At 36.4% G+C, this 21713-nt stretch overlaps 1 protein-coding gene across 1 annotated transcript in view; it reads left to right on the forward strand.

Annotated features, from left to right (window-relative positions):
* OSBPL11 (oxysterol binding protein like 11) overlaps nucleotides 1–21713 on the forward strand; it is a 100439-nt gene that overhangs the window by 67690 nt on the left and 11036 nt on the right. Inside the window, exons 7-11 of the mRNA XM_037131985.2 lie at nucleotides 1734–1879; nucleotides 5382–5522; nucleotides 8942–9440; nucleotides 12532–12718; nucleotides 21269–21451. Of these exons, the coding sequence (XP_036987880.2) occupies nucleotides 1734–1879; nucleotides 5382–5522; nucleotides 8942–9440; nucleotides 12532–12718; nucleotides 21269–21451 (1156 nt within the window). The remainder of the gene's footprint in view (nucleotides 1–1733; nucleotides 1880–5381; nucleotides 5523–8941; nucleotides 9441–12531; nucleotides 12719–21268; nucleotides 21452–21713) is intronic.

Below are 21713 nucleotides of genomic sequence, written 5' to 3' on the forward strand. Positions count from 1 at the left end.
ACCAGTTTTTTCTATTTTCTCAGTTTTTGTTTGTTTCACCCCATGGTTATTAGAAAATATATGTTTGTATTGCACATTTTTAATATGTTACATGCTTCTGGTCAACATAAGTTTTATTGACTGCACTGTATTCTTTTGAGGGGGTGGATGCACTTTGGTTTTCTTCACTATTCCCCTTTGTGGAACATTGGATGAGTTACCCTCAGTTTAAAATTTGGGTTGATTATAGTTTAGCAATAATTTTGTCAGTTAAATGAAACAATTTCTCTCCAGTTTATGCTGCTTAGTTTTTAAAAAATACATCAAATAGTATAATGCTAGATGCTCAACAAAAACTTAATTAAATTTATATAGTTTTGTAAATTCTTGGAAATTTCACTTGTATAATTAAAATTCTCTTATTTTTTATTTTTTAAATTAATAGTCTTATTTTTATATATTTTTAAAGATTTTATTTATTTAGTTTTAGAGAAAGGGGGAGGGATAAAGAGGTAGAGAAATATCAGAATGTGGTTGTCGCTTGCACGCCCTCCACTGAGGACCTGGCCTACAACCCAGGCATGTGCAGGGTTGTAGGCCAGGGAATTCCTGACTGGGAATTGAAGCAGCAACCCCTTGGTTCCCAGGCTGGTGCTCAGTTCACTGAGCCACACCAGCTAGGACTTGTTACGATTTGTAATCAGTTGAGTGGTCTCTTAAATTTAGTGTTTGTGTGCATTTTATTTTTAGAAATAAAGAAATCTAGCTAGTGGTATTAAAAATTAACATTTTAAAGAAGGAGCAAAGTGTTTTAATTTCCTTGGAATTTTGAAAGCGGCCCCATGAACTCACCCAGGGCATTGTTCCAGTGCCAACTAAAACTGAACTGAATGGTAAAGTAAGATGCTGTGGTAACCTCACAACTTTGTAATTTATTTCTCTACTGAAGTCTGGGGTTTTGTTATAAACTGAGTAAATTCCATGCTGTGTAAAAGTTCTGCTTGATAGACTGAGCAACCAAACTTCAGTGAAACGTTGATCAGCCTCTGAAATCAAATGGAACATTTTCCATTATTGATTAGGCATAGAATCCACTTTGTTAAACTAGTTGAGGGTAAGAAGAGACATTTGAGTCATTAATTGAGAAGATGACAGGTCTGTAAATGTGACCACTGCCTTTCACTGGGTCAGCTATTATTTATTCAATAAAAGCGCCTTACATTTTAAAAGTGTATGGAGCTTTTTTTATATGATTGAAAGAATGGACACATATTTACAATTCTTATTACTTGGTTAGAGAATTGCTATTGAGAATAAGATTCAACCCAAATTGAAGCAGATTTTACTGTTACTGTCCCAGGTTCCTCCTGTGACTGTGTTGCCCCAGAGCCCAGTTGCATACTTGGTGATTACTAGAGGGGCAGGCTTCGTACAGAAAGGCTGGCAGATCACTGTTGGGGTGGGAATATGCTTTATGACCCACAGATTTGCCCAGGAAGTGAGTTCAGTCCTATTCAGGGTTGATTCTTTTAAAGGGTGATATCTGATTTCAAGTTGCACGTTGTTCTTTTGCAAAACACCCAATCATGGTGCGCATGCTAATGAGATACACATGGCTGTCTTGCAGTCTCTTAACAGATTGAATTGCTTTTAGTCCTGTAGGCTCAAAACAAAATTGTTTAATAAAGTCCACATCTGCTGAACTTTCCAGATTATGAGCAAGTTTCAGCGAAAGTTTTCTCTTACTCCATCAGGAACGACAATTGAGTGGTTAGAACCAAAGATACCTTTATCAAACCACTATAAAAATGGAGCTGACCAGCCCTTTGCAACTGAGCAGAGTAAGCCAGTGGCAGTCCCAGAAGAGCAGTGTGTTGCGGAATCTGGACTATTAGCAAGGGTAAGGTAATGTGAAAATATGGTTTTGGTGTAAAAATTGGGAGTCGCTGAAGAGGGTCAGTTCTGTATTCATTGTCAGGGCGTGCAAGTCAGCCTAACATGAGAGCACATTCTTGCAGACTGTAACTGCACTGACTTTGGAACAAGTCTGTTTTATAAAACTTATACATGTGTTTTCCAGGTTAAATTATGTGCCCTTTTTAGTTTGAGTTTACTTTTTCTTTATAAAAAGCATATTTAAAAATGGAAGTTGCATGCTTTTCTTTTCCTAGAAAATAGCTTACCTAATTTAAGATTATTTGCATATTTATCTCAAAATTCTCAATTTCACATTATTTACCAGATGCTTAGTATTATGTTTACAGGCTTAAAGGTTTACTATTAAGTCTTTTTTATAGTAAGCACTTTACCAAACCAAATTTTTAAAGTGGTATTCTACGTCAAATAGCACAGTCTTAGGGTTTAGTGTATTAACTAATAGTTAATGATAACTAATTAGTTATAACTATTAGTTAATAACTAATAGTTATGATATAACTATATCAGAGCTATTATATTGGTCATTATATATAATAACTAATAGTTTTTCTACATTTCTCAGAAGCGAAAGAGTCTTTTATTTTATTTATAGTTCTAACATTGTAGCAAATCATATTTGTTTTGCCTTTTGAGTTTACATTTGTTATTTTTATGGTTATAATTATAGAGATAGTTTTATTTTAAGCACTTTTTACCTGACATTTCTCATAAGAACTTTTCTGTATAATTTTGGCTATTAATTAATTAAAGTTTTAAAGGTTGAAATAGGCTACTGAATATCTAGGTTGTTTATTTTTGGTTATTACGGTAGCACTGTATCAACTTGTCTACTGGTTTTTTTCTCCCCTTTATTTGGATTATATCTTTAGGTTATATTTCTAAGTAGAATTACTGAGTCAAGAGTATCCACAATTTGTGGTTATTTTTATCTTAGCAAATTACTTCTTTTTATTTTATTTTTTTATTTTTCTTTCCATTACCACTTATCCCCCTTACGTCCCCCTTCCCTCACAAACACCACACTGTTGTCCATGCCCTGAGCCCTTTAAGAAATATATGATGCAGGGACTTCTTTGACTGGCAAAGGCCTTGCCTGACTTAATGAGGCAGGCAATGGTGGCAGAATGGACAGGGGAGAAGAAAAAAGTATGTCATGCTTTATTTTTCTATAGCTTTTTGACTAGATCATTTGTTGAGTCAATCAGTAAATATTTCTTAAGCTATCTAGTGTATAAGTCCAAAGTTAAAAATCAGAGAACACAAAAATAGAAGACAGTTCTTTCACTTAAGAGACTTAGAATCACAACACATACACACTGAAAAAATTAGGTGATAATATGAAGCAGTATCTTTTTCTTCTTAACTAATGTTGTTTAGACTGTTGGAATATGGGCATTTGGAGAAAGAGATGTACTAGGTAGAGTGCATAAAGAATGCTTTGGAGAGAAACTGGAATTGGAATTGAGCTTTGGAAAGAGACAAGGTTTGAAGAGAAGAGGCATAGTGAAGGAATCTCTCAAGATAGGGGAATAATACAAGCAGGCATGCTGAGGCATCTATAGTTACTGTGGAGAATGCTTGCCTGATGGTTTTGAATCCAGATCTTGTCATTTACTAACCTGTGGGCCAGTTCGTTAACCACTCTTAGGTTCAGTTTCCTCATCTGTAAAGCGGGGATGCTAATACCTATAAGATTGTTATGAAAATAAACTAAATTAAGCAGAGCACCTGGTTTATGGAAAATGATCACAGGGTTGTTGGGTTTTACAAATCCAATGATATTCATGTTGCATTCTATGTAGAAGGACAATCCCTGGAGTGTTGCTCCAGAGAACAGTGTAAACTGTGCCCCTGAGGAACCTGGAGATCATATAGAAGAATTTAATCTTAATGTGGTGGATAATAAGGTCATGAGCATGGGGATGGATGGGCTATGTTTAAGAAGACTGGTATATATGACTTGGAATTATAGTGTGGGTAGAAGCTAAAGAAATAGAAATGAAGGCAAATGAATAGGTACTATGCACTTCAAATGATAAAAGGATTGGGTCAACGATGATTCCAAGTTTTTGAGCCTAAAGGACTAGATGAAATTTTGGTGCCAGCTGCAAAGCTAGGAAAATTAGGAAGAGCTTTTTGAGAGAAAAGGTTTAGTGTGGTTTATTAATATGGTTGAATTTTATGTGAGTAGAGGATAAATGATTGTAAATGTATATAAAAATTGGAAATAATTAAACTAAAGCATTGGAGAAAGGTTAGGACTAGAGATGTAATTTGCAAGTTAAAAATTATAAACTAGCACTGGCTAGGTGACTAATTTAGTTGGAGCATTGTCCTGTACACCAAAAGGTTGCAGGTTCAATCCCCGGTTGGAGCATATGTGGGAGGCAACCAATGGATTTTTCTTAATCTTTCTCTCTCTCCCCCTCCCCAACTTTATTTTGAGAGAACATTGAGTTCTTGATTTAGTGCCTGATTGGGATTAGTTTTCTTTGTCTAGCTACATAGAACATACTGGCTTCTTGTTTGATAGGATTTAATTATGGGAAGGAAAAAATCAAAGACAGATACATTTGTAACTTAAAGTCTAATATAGTACCAAAGACAGTATACTTATATGAAGCTGTCTTGCACAGAGATAGAAAGAAGAGGCTCTATTACCATGAGAGAGATGGGACACGCCCCCAGGTGAGCATGGAAAGTGACATCTGATAAGGTTCTAGAGAATCTTGGGATTTGAAACCGTTACTTGTTTTTTAAGTAGAAATAAATATGAAATTAAGTTTCACTTAATGAGATATTTGGAGCTAAGACCTTACTGAGATTAAAGTAAACATTTTCAGTTTTCCAAGGAGTTGATTTGTTGGACTGACTGGTTGTTTGATTGACTGATTAAAGAGCCGTGCAAAGAACTTTTTGTGGCAGTGAGACGGCATGAGGGACCACAGGGTTTCATGCCTGCGCCTAGAATGCTCTTCAACCCCAGGTTTCTTTTTGACAACTCCAAGAATGAATGAGTGAATGTAGATTACAGTAATTAAATTGGACATGTACAGTCACTTTAAAATTTTACTTTTATAGTTTTAGCTTAAAAATAGGACAAATATATAAGTCTCAAAATATCTTGAACTTAAATTATAGGTAGTGGTAGTATGCCTAGGGCAGGGGTCAAAGCCTAAGATTCCAAAATGACAGTTCTCACTCTTTTTGAAAAATCCTACTTTTGCAAAATATTTTATATGTGATATATATGGCAGAACCTAAAAAAGTTCAGTGTCAGTGATTATGGCTCATTGAAGGAAATCTGTTCCATGACCAGGAGATGGAAGTTCCATTTTTAGAAAGATTTTTGTCTATTCTCAGATTCATTTATGCTCAATACAAATCTCTTTGATCTGACGTATTTACTTTTTTCTTAATGGATATTCATAAACAGTTGTAACAGTAAACTTGTTTTGCATCAGGAACCTGAAGAAATAAATGCAGATGATGAGGTGGAGGACACTTGTGACAACAAGGAGGATGACCTGGGAGCTGTGGAAGAGCAGCGCAGTGTTATCCTGCATCTCTTGTCACAGCTCAAGCTGGGCATGGATTTGACGAGAGTAAGTGATGGGTAAACTGCCCGTGGCGGTCACTGGGTTGAGACTACACCTGCTGTACTGGGTCATTAAGGTTGTTACAGCTTTTATTTTTTATGAGTCAGTTTCTTAGTCTCTTGATCAGCCTTTCTTATTTTCATTAAAAAATTTTCAAAAAATGCCAGTAGAATGTTGCACAGCAAATAAAGACCTATAGTCTTCTTGTTTCTGTGCCAAATTAAAGGGGTCCGTTAGTAGATAGAACTGGAAAATCTAAAGAAAAGATGTAATCCTACAAAACCACAAAAGTCATAGATACTTCTACTTTACTTTTACTTCCTATATTGGATAGTATGTTTTAGGTATTATCTTTAACAAGCATTTTCTGTAAAGGACCAGAAAGTAAATATTTTTGGCAATGTGGACTTAGGTCTCTGTTGGAACTACTCAAATCTGCTTTCGTAGTATGAAAGTAGCCACAGGTAGCATGTTGGATTAGGCGTGGCCATGTTTCAACAAAGCTTTCTTTACAAAAACAGGCTGGATTTGGCCCAAAGGCCGGAGTTTGCAGACTCTGCCTGAATCATATAAGTGGTGGGAACCCTTTCAACACCATGTGTGCACATTATATCACCAGTGTGTGCTTTACAGTTTTGTCAGCTACACCTCAGTGAGACTCAGGCAGGGCAGCAGGGGAGACGGTTCGAAGACCAGTAGAATCACCGTTAACTGAGAATGTGTTAGAAATGCAGAGTCCAAGCCCCAACCTCAGATTAGAGGACCAGAATCTGCGTTTTAATAAGACCCCAATGTGGCTCATATATACATTAAAGATCATATGTACATGATCTATAGTGTGAAATTTTAGGTCAGTCTTCTTAATTCCCAGTTTATTTAAGTAGCATTCCTTAATTCATATTTAACAATTAATCTATGACAATTTTAAAAGACAATCAGGGTTAAAACCTGAAATTGTCAAATATTTACTACTGTGGGATTATGTACTTTGAGTTACTACTGACACTTTGTATTAGTATGGCATTTCAAAGGTGATTTTAGGAAGTGTATTTCAAATTGCGGTTTTTGATGCCAGTGAAGATAGTGAAAGTGTAGGATAAAAGGCTGTTTAATTATAATGAGTTATTCCTCTGAAAATATAATTTGAATAAAAAGCATTTGCCTTTTACATTCACTTAGAAGCATTTTAAAATAAATTTTTTAAAAGCACACATTTCTTTATTACCCAGACTCACAGTGATTTATAAGAGGATTTAAAAGTAAGTGGATTGGGGAGCACACTTCTAGGTGCTAGATGGGATGCTGCCTGATTCGAGTATGAATCCACTGGCTATACACACCTGGCTTCAATCCATAATAACTGGCTTTATTAAAGCCACTTAGAGCCTTAAAAATAAATAGATGGATTGAATAAATAGCCTACTAAGAAGCAAGCATTTTAGAAATTAATAAAGAAATCTATTAACCTTTCATCTAACCTTAATATTTCAACTGGGTATCATTTCTATTCTAGAAATAGTTTCATGTTAGTGGTTCAGAAAAGACTGTTAGTTCTAAAATTAGTTATAATGGATAATCATACCAGGGATTTGTTTGGTTATTATGATATTTGCTGCCCCTTAGTAGATTTAGGCTTATAAGGCATAATAGTACAGTGTTCAAGTTTATGAGGCATAAGAACATTTGAAAAGAATGTGCTGTGATAGTAATCCAGATGGTAAAGTGCTCTCTTGGCATGAGTAACTGTACATTATACAGTTTCCCCACATTTGTGTGTGCCTTGTTAATTAAAGAGTTGTATATATAAAATCACTAACATTAACCAGTCAGAAATTAGAAACATTTTCACATAACATGTTTAATTTTTATTGTATTTTTAATTATTTTTATTTTCAAACGACATTCAAGAACCTGGTGACTAAACTGCAGTCGCCTCCACCTCCTGTCTACAACACTGACACAGCAAACACTTACTGAGCCCCTCTCGTGTTCCAAAACACCGCCGGGTGCTGGCACTGCAGCGACAAGGAAGGTGCATGCATGTGGCAAATAAGTAACGCGCATTTTCCCCACTGTTTATTTCGTTCCTTTTTAAATAATATTATGAATGTAGTATGATTAAACACATCACAGAAAGTTTTGGAAAATAAAAGGAAAAAAATCTATAATTTAATCACCTTAACAACATAACTCTCATTTTCTGAGATTCACTTCCAGTCTGTCTTCGTATAATTATAGTTTGTATCTAATTTCATTACATTTCCTTTTCTCAGATATCTTTTCTTTGAGAAACGTATTATGTGCACCAAAGACTAAATAGAATGCATACAAACATTTCAAAGAACAGTGGTAAAATGAGTACCCATGTACCCACAACTCAGGTTAAGTACTAGAACGCTGCCAGACTTGGAAACTCTTGGCATGCAGCTCCTGATTGTAGATGCCTACTTTCTTCCAGGTGCAACCACTTACTTGACTTTTTGTGGTAATCACCCTACTTTCCTTTATAGTTTTACCACCTACTGTATATATGTACCCTGCAACAGTGTTACTTACTTTAGAAAAAAGTGTACTAAGCCAGTACAAGCTTAACTGTGTAAGGAAAGGGCTACATTGCCATTCAAATAAGAAGGCTCCCAGAAGATAAACTAAACAGTCTCTCTGGCTTTTTATAAATTATCGAGAAAGTTTAGAAGAGCCCTTTCTGAAAAAATCACAAGGCTAAGTTTAAATGAGTTCTGTGAAATATTTAGGTAACAGACTTAAGCATTCGGTGTGAGCCAGGTACTGAACCTCCAGCAGGAATGTAGGCGGAGGGAGTGAGCTGCTCCGTATTCTGTGCTTCTGAGCCAACCATGACCTGCCTCCTGCTCCCAGCAGTAGATTGAAGCCCAAAACGGCTATAGGTGAAATGAGTGTCTACAGCTGATCCAGACAGCAGTGACTATCTTGGTATAGGGGTTTTTTTATCCACTGTCTCTGGGCACTTGGTGGCCCTTTCCAGTATTACAACCCATATTTTCCAGTTCTCTGAAATCTTGAGTTATTTCATTGGAAATCTTCTCCATTTTTTTCCTGTTCTCTCTGAGACGTTTATTACCTGGCTATTGGACTTGCTGGTCCTCTTTTTTCTCTTCTTTTCTTTCCAGTTGGGAAGGCTTTTGTTTCCTTTTAAGCATACTTTTAAAAAATTTTTGTGTATAGTTAGTAAAAAATGTTTTTTTTTTTAATGAGCCTAAGTACTTTTCCTTTGTGACTTTGTTTTTAATATCCATCTAGAATGAATGTTTCTGCCCTGGCTGGCGTGGCTCAGTGGATTGAGCGCAGGTTGAGAACCAATAGAATGAATGTTCCTGAGAGAAAAATAATTGTCTACATTGGATTAAAATTTCTCTCTTTATTTTGTTTTGTTGTTATTGTTTTAGGTGGTACTTCCTACATTTATCCTGGAGAAGCGTTCCTTGCTGGAAATGTATGCAGACTTTATGTCTCATCCAGACCTCTTTATAGCCATCACTGATGGAGCCACAGCTGAAGACAGAATGATTCGTTTTGTTGAGTACTACCTTACCTCGTTTCATGAAGGCCGTAAGGGAGCCATTGCTAAGAAACCATACAATCCTATCATTGGAGAAACATTTCACTGTTCCTGGAAGATGCTGAAAAGCGAAGTACCATCCAGTGTTACTAGCAACTCTTCCATGCAGGCAATCTCAAATCATGGTCCTCTCTCAGACGAGGCTTTGAGCAAGGTGGGACCAGACTATTACACAGTCAGATTTGTTGCTGAGCAAGTTTCTCATCATCCTCCAGTATCAGGATTTTATGCAGAATGTGCAGAGAGGAAGATGTGTGTAAATGCGCACGTATGGACTAAGAGCAAATTCTTAGGCATGTCAATAGGCGTGACAATGGTTGGAGAAGGTAAGTGAAAGAACTGTTTTCCAATTTTTATTTATTTATTCACTTTTTTCCAATTTTTAACATCCAACTTCAATCTTAAAATTTGGGAAACTAGATAAATATTAATTATAAATTTGAAATGTTATATCTACTACTTTTTCCCCCCAAGTACCTAGTATGTTCTAGAATGCTGTGGGGGGAAGGGCTGTATCTATGGAAAAATGCAAATTCTCTTTTTCCATAATTTTTTTTCTGATTTTAAATGTAAAGTATGTTTTATTGTAGAAAATTTGGAAAACTTGGAATTTTGAGTATCGAAGAGAAAATAAAAGCATCTCTAGTCCCTCTATCAAGAGATTGATAAATTTAGCTCATATTTTTTTTTTCTGCATGTATGTTCATACTTTTAGTTTTATAAAATTAGTGGTGATTCTGTCTGTACAGTTTTTTGTCCTATTTTTGGCTTAAATGTTAATTTTTCTCATGTCACTGATAATCTTTAAATCATATGTTTTTATTATTACAAAAAGCATTCAAGAAATAACCTGTAGGCAAATCTACATCTTTTATATTTCTTATAAATGTGTTTATGTGGAGATAACCATAGAATATCTTAAAATATATTGCTAAACATTAATTTTACTTCAGCAAAAGATTATAAAAAATAATTTGAGGAAATAGTGTTATTTAGCCTAGAACACACAAAAAAAACAATCAGTTAACAACAACAACAAAAAGCTTCCACAGAAATCATTGCAGAGTTAATGCAACTGCAGGGTTGGGCAAAAGTAGGTTTACGGTTGTTTGTATGGAAAATAAGGCAGCAAATAATCATACAGGAGTAAGCTCTGTGTTATATATACATACTCACAACTGTAAACCTACTTTTGCCCCACCCTGTATAATGGCAGGAAAAAATACCATTTTAATGTTAAAGGAGTACTATTGTATGTAGAGTAATTTGTTCTGAATGTAATCTTAACATTGTAAGCGTGACGTAGTTAATTAAGCCTACAACTCGGACATTTTAAGATTGTGTTACTATAGCTGTGAAGAAAATAATTTATCTCCCTTTCCAATTTTTCCCTATTTTTAACGTCTGTCTTAAGTATGAGTCTTACCAGTTTCCAGATAATGTTTCAAACTCATCAAAAGTTTATAACATTAGAAAATATTTTATTAGTTTGAAAATAAAGTTTGCCACCTTCATATATAATCTTTTAACATTAGCCCTGAGCTCTTCATAAATCAATTTATTTCTCTTATAGATGAAAAAGCTGAAGTCTAGAGGCGATGGGACATGCCTGGGGTCATAGAGGTTGAGAAAGGCAGAGCCAGAAGGAGGCGCACAGCCTCGTGCCTTGGCACAGTGTCCGCTGGGACGGCCACTCTTATCAGCTCGTGTAACAGACGGGGTCTGATAACGGTAGCCTCTCCCTCTCCAAGAAAGGAAATACCTCAAGAAATGAGGAAAAACATTAATATGTTATTCATGCATTAATCATTGAGGAGGTACATAATAGTTAATTTTTTCATTATTTAAGTCCTAATTATATATTCATGAATTGCCTTTTACAAATTAGATTGTTATAGGTACTCTCAACAGAAAGTAAATTAAGTCATCAGGAACTGGGACTTAACGACATTTCATTTTGCTCCTATTAGTAGCCATGTTTTTTATTTTATAGTTGAGGGAAATTCTGTTCAATTAAATAAATAAACGAAATTTTAGAATTTTTTGAATCTCAGTTTTTTTACTAGTACATTATCACATATATTCAAAACAGGTTGTATATTTCTTCAGATCTTAAATTTTATAGTTTATGTTACTTATGTTAAATATATTCTTAGAAATTAAAGATTATAAATCTCATTTATAATATCATATTTTTAGAGATACATTTTTAAATGATTTTTGAAAAATACATTTTTAAATGTTTCTGTTTCAACTTAATCAAGTCATTATTAAACACTTGAAGTATACCCAAGTATGTTATCCATGTTTTCTGACATCTCCAATTAAATGTATATTATAGCCAGAACCATGTTGCTTATGAAATGGCTCAATAATTCTAGATGTATTGTTGCCCTTTGTGAAGACTCCTAAGGGCAGTACCAGAAAATCACTGGCATTCCTACTGTAGACTGTATAAAATTGCAGTTTGTGTATTTGTTATCCTAAAAATTAACTGTATTAAAATATTTATTACAACTTTTGCCCTTATTTGTGAATATGAAGAACAGAGTGCTTAGTGAACATTCATTGAGGGAGAGGCACCGGGACAGTGCAGACCAATGATACGCACCCAATTCTGTATTTGTTTTGATGGTAACTAGGTAATAAGCTAAGGTTAATAATAGAGCTCAGGTCTCCTTAGAGTCTCTGATTATTTAGTATAAATCAATTATTCATTAATGTAATTCCCTTTTTATATGTTTTTTAAAACTATCTTGAATACAGCGTCACTTAATATGTAACGAGCCCCATTAGAAAAATACTTTTTTGAAAACTACCACTTACATCTCTTGTAACTTTACCATAAATGTTTCAGAATTTGGGAAACAGAATTTTGATGACCACAGTATTGTCATAAAATTACTTTTTTTCCTAAATATACATAAAATTGAAAGAAGAACACTTTATCATACCATCTGAAATTAACTTTTCATCATACTGTCTGAGATTAACTTCTATACCTGCACAACATTAAACAATTAGTTATTTCCAACCCACTGAAAAAGTAATAACTTTTAGTAATTAGTAATGATCAGGCCTAAGCATAATGAAGTATAGCATGGCATTTTACTCTGACTGAAGGTTTCATTTTATTTTTAGGATCATTAAAGGGGACTCTTGAACTATTTCCACTGTAACATTTTCTGGTTTCATGAGCTTCACAGAAATAGTAAGGTCATGGTGGAAGTAACCTTGGTTCACTGTGATCAGGAATTGGTGTCAAATACAATTGTAAGTGAAGCCAGTTTCATCCAAAGCTGAATGAAAATTAAGCAAAGTTATTATGTTTATTCACTAGACTGGAGAAAACATAATATGGATTATTTCATAGCTGTCTTTTAAAAATACTGACAACTTTCATGTTTTTACATTCAGGTATCCTTAGTCTCCTGGAGCATGGAGAAGAGTATACGTTTTCTCTGCCGTGTGCATATGCCCGGTCAATTTTGACTGTTCCTTGGGTAGAACTGGGTGGCAAAGTCAGTATCAACTGTGTGAAAACTGGGTATTCAGCCAGCATCACTTTTCATACCAAGCCATTTTATGGTGGCAAACTGCACCGGTAAGTACATTTTAATGATACATGACTCTTATTCTATCTGTTTTTATTATAACTGATATTTTTTTCTGCTTTGTTTTATGTGAAGTAGGGTTGAATTTTTATTCATGTTTTTTTAAAAAAATATTTCATGTTGCAGGGCATTCTGGAAATTGCGACCTAGATTTTTAAATGGTGACAGATCTACCCTGTCATGTGATTCAATCAGCTAGAGTCCCACACAGGAAAAGGTTACAGGCTCAATCCCCTATCAGGGCACGCACCTAGGTTGTGGGTTCTGTCCTTGGTTGGGGAGCATATGGGAGGCAACTGATTGATGTTTTTCTCTCACATCATTTTTCTCTCTCACTTCCTTACCCTCTTTCCAAAATCAATATACATATCCTCCAATGAGGATTTTTAAAAAGAGAGACTTTTTCCTGTTAGACTTCTTCACATTTGTTACATGTATAGTATTTCTCTGCAATATGAATGGTCTGTGTACAGTAAGGCAAGAGCTCCAGCTAAAGGCCCTTCCATTTGATTACAGAAATAGTATTTTCCTCCAGGAGTTTTCTGATGCCAATTAAAGTAAAACCCTGGCTGAGGCCTTGACTATATTTCTTACAGTTTTAGGGTTCCTCTAGTGTATAAATTTTCCTGTTTTAGCCTCAAGGCTAAAACTTTGGTCAAATACTCTCCCACACTGACTAAACATCTGTTGAATCAATATGAATTATCTGCTGTTGAAAAAGGAAGAGCTCTGGCTGAAGTCTCATCCGCAATTACTGTTGTGTACTTAGAGGGGTTTTCTCTGGTGGGAATTGTCTTGTGTTGCCCGAGTTGAGTGTTGACTAAAGGCCTTCCCACATAGAGCACACGCGCACAGTGTTTTTAGTATGGATTCTTTCACGTTAAGGAGAAAATGATCGTGGAGAGCTGCCTCATAATATTGGCCTTCATATGATTTTTATAACATTTTATTTATTTTTAGAGACAGGGGAAGAGAGGGAGAGAAACATCAGTGTGAGAGAGAAACATCAACCAGTTGCCTCTCCCTTGCGCCCGACCAGGGACCAAACCCACAACCTAGGCATGTGCCCTGACTGGGAATCAAACTGGTGACCTTTTGCTTTGTGGAACAATGCACAACTAACTGCGCCACACCAGTCAGGGTTTCATATGATTTTTCTTCAGTGTGTTTTCTCTTGTGCCATTTAAGGTATGAAATTAATAGTTTTTCTCCAGTGTAAGTTCTCCCACAGGTGAGTAACTAATGACTGTAGAATATTTTGAAACTATTATTTGTCATAAGGTTTTTCTCCTCTGTGAACTTCCTTGGGTTTGTTAAGAGATCAAATTCTTTTTAAGGATATCTCGTATTCCACCCACATGTTGAGCTAATGTTGAGCCATGAGTGGAAGCTTTTCCATATTCATTGCAATTCAGAGTGTTCATTTCCAGTATTAAATCTTTGCTACTGAGAAGGAATAAGGGGCTTCTCTTTGTACGTATGAATTCTCTGATACTCTTCAGTTAAAACCTTATTCCAGATTTAGTACGCATAGTGGTACCTCTCTTGTATGGTCAGAATTTTCTTTTGTAACAGCTAAACTAACTATATATAGTTATTCTGATTAAATTCTGTCTTAACTATGTTTCAAATACTGATATATGAATTACATTTATGCAAGTCTCTCTTTATAACAACTCAGATTATAGTTTTGAGCACAGGTTAATTTTATCCCCAAATGTAAAATATGCAACCCTTTTTCCTGAACTAGTGCTTTATCTTGCCTTGAATTATAATAATAAATACAAACTATAATTTATTATATTGCAAAGACTACCTTAATGAGGAGAGTCAGAATTCTTCTCCCAAATCTCACCACTGCTATGATATTTAGATAGTTGCTGGCTGCAAATATCCTGCATAGAAAATTCCTCTTGTTTTTAAGTTTCTCCTCGGTACATAGACTTGTGCCTTTGGGATATCCTCATTCTTCCCTTCATCAATCTTCTTTTTGCTCCAACAGGGAAATTATATTTGTTTTTCAGAGTTGATGCCTCATTGAGACTAGGTTACTGACCTTCTCCAGTGTCACCACTTTGTTTAAGTCTCTGTGATGCTCAGTCTTCCTGATGTGGTACATAACCATGTCTGTGGGCGTCCTCTGTCAGCACTGCTGGGAACTCCGCTGACCTCTGGCACACTCTGTAATCCCTGCTGGGGAAGCAAAGTGGAAATGTGGTGAGGAGCCTGAGGCCTGTCCATTGTTGGATCTCCAAAGGTGTGGAGAGCCTGTGCAAGGCCGAGGGAGCGGGATGAGGTAGCCCGATGGGAGAGAAGGTGGCCAATTCTATGATGCGTTTTCTCTCCTGACATAGTTTACACAGACCTTTTTATTAAAAAACGAAGGGTTTCCTTTATTTAACCACTTTCTATCCACAGTTTTCTTGAGACAAAATCTATTTTAAGAGTTTTAGAGGTTTTAAAAGGATAGGGTAGCCCTGGCTGGTGTAGCTCAGTGGATTGAGCGCGGGCCTACAAACCACACCATCGAGATTCGATTCCCAGTCAGGGCACATGCCTGGGTTGCAGGCCAGTTCCCAGCAGGGGACACACGAGAGGCAACCATACATTGATATTTCTCTCCTTCTCTCCTTCCCTTCCCCTCTAAAGATAAATTTTTAAAAGCTTTAAAAAAATAAATTAAAAGGATAGGGTAAGTTCAAGCTGCCTTTTATAATTGATTTAACATTCTTATATTATCTTCAACGATTTTTTTATTACAAATTTGATCTGTATTCTGAAGGGAGCCAATTAAGCTTTTAAGCATGAAAGTGATACATTTTATTTATTTTATTTTTATCTTTTACAATAATTCAAACACAGAAGAGTTGTCAAAACTATCATGTACCATTGATCTAGATCACACACTTTATCACTGTTGTTGTGATTATTGGTCCTGAACCATCTGAGAGTTAAAGATGTCATGACACTTTGCCCCCAAATATTTTAGCCTGAATTTTGTAAGAATAAGGAAATTCTGTCATACAGTCACAGAACAGTTATCAAATTCAGGAAACTTAACATTGATGCAATATTATTATCTAATGTATAATTCATAGTAAATTTTTGTCAGTCGTACCCAGTACCGGCAGTGTTTTTTTCTCCTGACCCAAGATCATGCATCACATTTTACTTTTCTGCCCCTTTAGTCTCCTTGAACCTGCAACAGTCCCTCAGCCTTTCTTTGCCACTGATGACATTGACATTTTTAAAGCTTACAGGCCAATAATTTTACAGAATGCCTCTCAATTTAAGTTTGTCTGCTATTTTTTAAAATTAGATTCAGGTAATAATATATTTTGACAAGAATACAATTGAAGCAATGCTGTATCTGAAAGCGATATATTTTAAATCTTTATTTTAAAAAAGATCAGTCTGCCCTGGCTGGTGTGGTTCAGTGGATTGAGTGTTGGCCTGTGAACCAAAGGGTCGCCCGTTCGATTCCAGTCAGGGCGCATGCCTGGGTTGCCAGCCAGATCTCCAGTTGGAGGCTTATGATACACAGCCTCACGTTGATGTTTCTCTCCCCCTCTTTCTCCTTTCCTTCCTCTCTCTCTAAAAATGAACAAATAAAATCTTAAAAAATAAGGAAAATTAAAAAGATCAGTCTGGCAGCAAAGATTGGGTTAGGGGCAGGGAGGTGCCCCTTTTATCCCTTTAATAAGGGAATATTAAAAGTTAGGAGACCAGTTAAAGATTCAGGATTGACAGACTTTAAGAAGTAATTGAGGCCCTGGCTGGGTAGCTCAGTTGGTTAGAGCTTTGTCCTAGTACAGCAAGTTTTTAAGTTCAATCCCTGGTCAGGGCACATACAGGAGTCAACCAATGAATGCATCAATAAGTGGAACAACAAATCAATGTTTCTCTTTCCTTTTTTCTCTCTCTAAAAATCAGTAACTTTTTAAAAGAAATGATTGGCTGGATATGGAAGAGGCATCTAAGATAACTTTGGGGTTTTTTTTAAGGTTTTATTTATTTATTTTTAAAAGAGGGGAAGGGAGGGAAAAAAGGGAGAGTAACACTGACGTGAGAGAGAGAGATGTCGATTGGTTCCCTCTCATATATGCCCCATCCAGGGGCCAGATGTATAACCCAGGCATGTGCCCTGACCAGGATTCAAACCAGCGACCTTTCATTTCCCTTTCCAGGATGATGCCCCACCAACTGAGCCACACTAGTCAGGGCTAAGATAACTTTGGATGATGTCTTGGTTATCTACTGCTGGTAATAAACTTTTCTAAAATATGCTTAAAACATAATTCATTATTATCTGTCATAATTCTATGGATTGATTAGACTCAGCTGAGTGATTCTCTCACATGGCATATTTCATGTGGTTGTAGTTGGATTTTGGTTGGGGCTTCAAACGAAGGGCTTGACCCAGCTGGATATCCAAGATGGCCACTCATACGGGAAGCAGTAGATCTGGCTGCTGACCAGGAGCTCAGCTGGGCTGTCAGCAAAGGGCCTACAGGTGGCCTTCCCACGTGACTAGAGTTTCTCCTCTCTTGGGGTCTGGGTTACTAAGAGGGAACATCCAAAAGCCTTCCTGTCTTTTACATCTGGTTTTTGTAATTTGATTTTTAAAGATTTGTAATAATTTCAGATACATATCTCATTTTTGTTAGTGATCAGTCATTATATTTCCCATCTTATTTCTTGGAATTTCTTACTTAAATTAGCTTCTTTTCTCCTTGCATGCTCTACCTATCCACAAGCCCACAGTCATTGGATCTTTTCATCACTTGGAAGTATAACACTTTTCCTTAACATAATATCTTGAGAGATACTTTTGGCTCACTCCTTTATTTCATTCAAATCTCCCTTAAGACAAGTGGTTTCACCTAATTTCTTATTGAAAAGATTCATAGTAGAAAGATTTCCCTATTTTGCATCTTTTCTTCCTTGATTTTACAGAATATTATAACTAAAACTTTTCATTCCTTTATTAATGGCCATGCCTTCCTCCCTAGACATAGCTTAGTGTTTTATTTAACCTGCTATCTGCAGCCAAAACAGACACATTATCTACTGACTGCATTGGGTAGAAATACATTATCTTCCTCTTGTCTTCTCTTACGCCCTCATTTTCCACAACTATCTCTGATGCAGCCAAGCAAACCTACTTAGCTGATCCTCATGCTCTTGTAGATCTCATGGTCCCATTTTTCACACTCACTTTGGGATGATCATCTTATATACAGAGTGGTATAATGTCATTAAGATTATGTTAACCGTCTGCTTAGTAACACACTTTTCTGCATACTGGAGATACACAGAAGGAAAAAGACCATCTCTGCCTTGGAGAAACTTTTAGTCTAATATCGGAGTCCAGGACCATATCTTTGGAAAGCATGTGTAAACTTTTAGGAATAACTCATATAGAGAATTGAAAATAAAGTCTTATTATAATAACCATAATGATGGAAAAGAACAATATGGTGAAGCTGGGATTAGGAATTATTATTCCTAAAAATAAAATTTAATTCTGACTGTTGTGTTAAAGTAAAAAAAAAAAAAGAAAGAAGCATGAAGCTCAACATACTTCTCATTGTCTGATAAAAGAAGCCTATCACTTTTTCAAGAGAGATGAACTATTTCCCTGCTGTTAAATTCTACAGGGATTTGTTGCAGGTATCCTTATATAGTGGCGTTGAGTAACATAACAATGTCTTCTTTAGTAGTTTTGCATAAAATATATCTAGCCTTCATGTGAATATTTCTTATGTATACATCAATAAAATCCAAAGGTAAATTTTTAACTTTCAGTCCTGGCTGGTATGGTTCAATGGATTGAGCACCAGCCTGCAAACAAAAGGGTCTCCTGTTCGATTCCCAGTCAGGGCACATACCTGGGTGGCAGGTTGGGTCCCAGTAGGGGGTATGAGAGAGGCAACCACACATTGATGTTTCCCTCTCTTTCTCCTTCCTTTCCCCTCTGTCTAACAATAAATAAATAAATAAAATCTTTTTTTAAAATCTTAACTTTCATTTATTAGAAGCTTTCTATAATGAAGCCAAATTCATATAGTCAAGTGATTTTGGTATTCCAAATAGCTATAGAGACAAAGTCTGCACAATGTTAAAAAAAGCCAACCTAATGTCAGGTTTTAGAAAGTGAGAGAGCAAATGCCTTCATCAATTAACAGTTATTCTCACTTTAGAGATGAGTAGGATGACAGCTTAAGATTTGCCTTTTTTGCCCTGGCTGGCGTAGCTCGGATTGAGCGCAAGCCTGCGATTCCCATTCAGGGCATATGCCTGGGTTGCCGGCCAGTTCCCAGCAGGGGACCCATGAGAGGCAACCGTACATTGATATTTCTCTCCTTCTTTCCTTCCCTTCCCCTCTAAAGATAAATGAATAAAATCTTTTAAAAATTTTAGCTCTTTGGTAAGTGCCTTAAGGACAATGTATTCAATGTCATTTACTGCTACCTGGTTGAGATCTAAATGCTTTAGATATTTAGATATTCATTTACTTTTTATTTATGATTGCTTTCGTGCTACAGTGACAGGAGTAGCTGTGACAGAGACAGTCTGGCCCACAAATCCTAAAGTACTTATTATCTGGTCCTTTATAAAAGAATTTTGCCAACCCTCTACTAGACTGTTACAAAGAATTGTTATAAGCAAGATGAGGTGGGGCCCTTCTTTCTCTTTAAGCTCCTTTTGCAAGTTCCTTATGGCCTGTGTGTAATATGCGTGATTCTTGTTCCCTCCCCCAGCTCTCTTCGTGCTACTCTTGCTGTGTTACTGCACTAAGCAGCAGGGACCCCATAACCCAATAGGAACAGGGAGGAGGGCTTGGTATTTGTTAAGCGGGGAGACTTGTGAAGGAAATAATAATAACTTGAGAGATTGTGCTTTGTCAGTAAAAGAGAGATCAAGTGAGGAATGAACTGTTGTTCCTCAGTTCTCAGAATAGAGTTGCCAGTATGTGTGAGTGGAGAAGGGAAGAGATAAGTGTTCAGTGTTATCACCTCATAATCCTGATTAGTTAGAGCTGAGTTTTCAAGGAAGGGAACAGTGTTGGCCAGTGGGATCAGAGAAGAAACATGGATATCACCAGAAACATTCAGTCAGGCAAAACCCCTTATTATTTATGTTCAGGTGCTTTGAAGTGTAATCCAGAGGTTCCACTGCTGCTGCAGTCAAGCTGACTTGTAGTCAAAGTTCTCTTTGTGTCCACTGAGCTACAGTTACGTCCAGCATTTGATCTTGGATGTTTAGTTTGCTCTTGGTCTTTAAGATCTGGTTCATTGATCATTTGCTTATTGGCGCCTACACCTCTCTATCTTGAGCTCTGAGTTTGTGGACCACTGACTTCCCCTGACTAAAAACTGTGCACTTCCTAAACTCACCTATGCCAGGCACTTGGCTTATACCCGAAAAATGCTACTTAGTATTATTCTTGAGCTGTTACCTTCGGGATTGGTCTTTCTGCATTCCCTTGTGACTCCAGATAAACCATAATCTCAGCACGCTGATTAGACCCTAAACTACCCCTGTTCTCTGAGTCCTGAATGTCTGTCTGTTCAATCTGACCCTGTTGTTATTTGTGTCCTTCAGTGAACATAAAATACTTCGTTAGAAATAATTAGACCTGTTCGTATTCCTGCCTTCATTTGAACTGCATCCTATCAGTTAATAAACCAGCCAGATAATTAACTCTGTTAAACTTGCAACAACAGTAGTGTTTGAGTTCTGTGTTGATAATGATTTGCGTATACCAGTGTTCTTTAAATTTTTTTATTTGTCAAGAGAATTTTTAAATATTTAATGTATCTTTTCTGTTCTTCTACTGTTTATTGATTTGTCTGTTTTCTATATTAATTTAAAATTAGGGTAGCTCAGTGGATTGAGCATGGGCCTGAGAACCAAAAGATCGCAGTTCAATTCCCCGTTGGGGCACATGCCTGGGTTGCAGGCCAATTCCCAGCAGGGGCCAGTTCCCAGCAGGGGATGCACCAGAAGCAACCATACATCAACATTTCTCTCCTTCTCTTCTTCCCCTTCCCTTCCCTTCTAAAGATAAATAAATAAATTTTTTTTAATTAGGCTTATGTAATTTTATGCAAAATTGATATAGCCAGAACTTCAAAATAGGGACTCCAAACTTTTCAATAAATAGAAGACTAGTTTTCAAAAGTTAGATATTGTAACATTTTCCATGATAAAAATAAATGTTAATTTTTTTGTTTTCCTATTTAGTTGTAATATTATAATAGTTTTGTAGCAAGCATTTTAAAGATCACAGTTTGTAATCATTTATGATAATTGAGTCTCCACCTTGATTCCCGGTGTTTCTTCTAAAGACTAAAGTTGATGTTATTTGAAAAAATTACTAGGAAGTCAACATGAATTTACAGTCTGACTTTGGCACTGACAGATTAAAGTGAGCTAATTTAAAGAATTCACAAAGTACGTTCTTGGGTTTCAGAATCTGAAGGAAAAAACAGTATCAATTTATAACAGCACGTCTTTTTTCTGCGTGCTTCCAGGGTTACAGGCGAAGTGAAGCACAACACTACCAACACTGTGGTGTGCAGAGTGCAGGGGGAGTGGAACAGCGTCCTGGAGTTCACTTACGGCAGTGGGGAGACGAAGAGTGTGGACTTGACTAAACTGGCGGTGACAAAGAAGAGAGTGCGACCTCTGGAGAAGCAGGACCCATTCGAATCCAGGTGCGTCGTGTGTGCATCCACCCAGGAAAGAGTTGTAAGCTCCGGATCTTCATCTAAACCTTTTTAGTAACTTCTTATCTTGGGCAAGTCATGTCTCCAGTTTGCTCAGCGCACACATCTGTGAATTGAAAGGGTTTGGTTGATCCGATGCTCTTATACCCCTTTCCATCTATGGTATTATTATATGACGCATGGTCACATTTTTAGTAAAAACTAAATGTTGGTAAACTGGACAAAATACTGACATTTAACACAAAGGATA

This window comes from Artibeus jamaicensis, unplaced genomic scaffold (assembly GCF_021234435.1).
Source record: "Artibeus jamaicensis isolate MK-2021 breed Jamaican fruit bat unplaced genomic scaffold, CSHL_Jam_final contig_793, whole genome shotgun sequence".
Taxonomy (NCBI): Eukaryota; Metazoa; Chordata; class Mammalia; order Chiroptera; family Phyllostomidae; genus Artibeus; species Artibeus jamaicensis.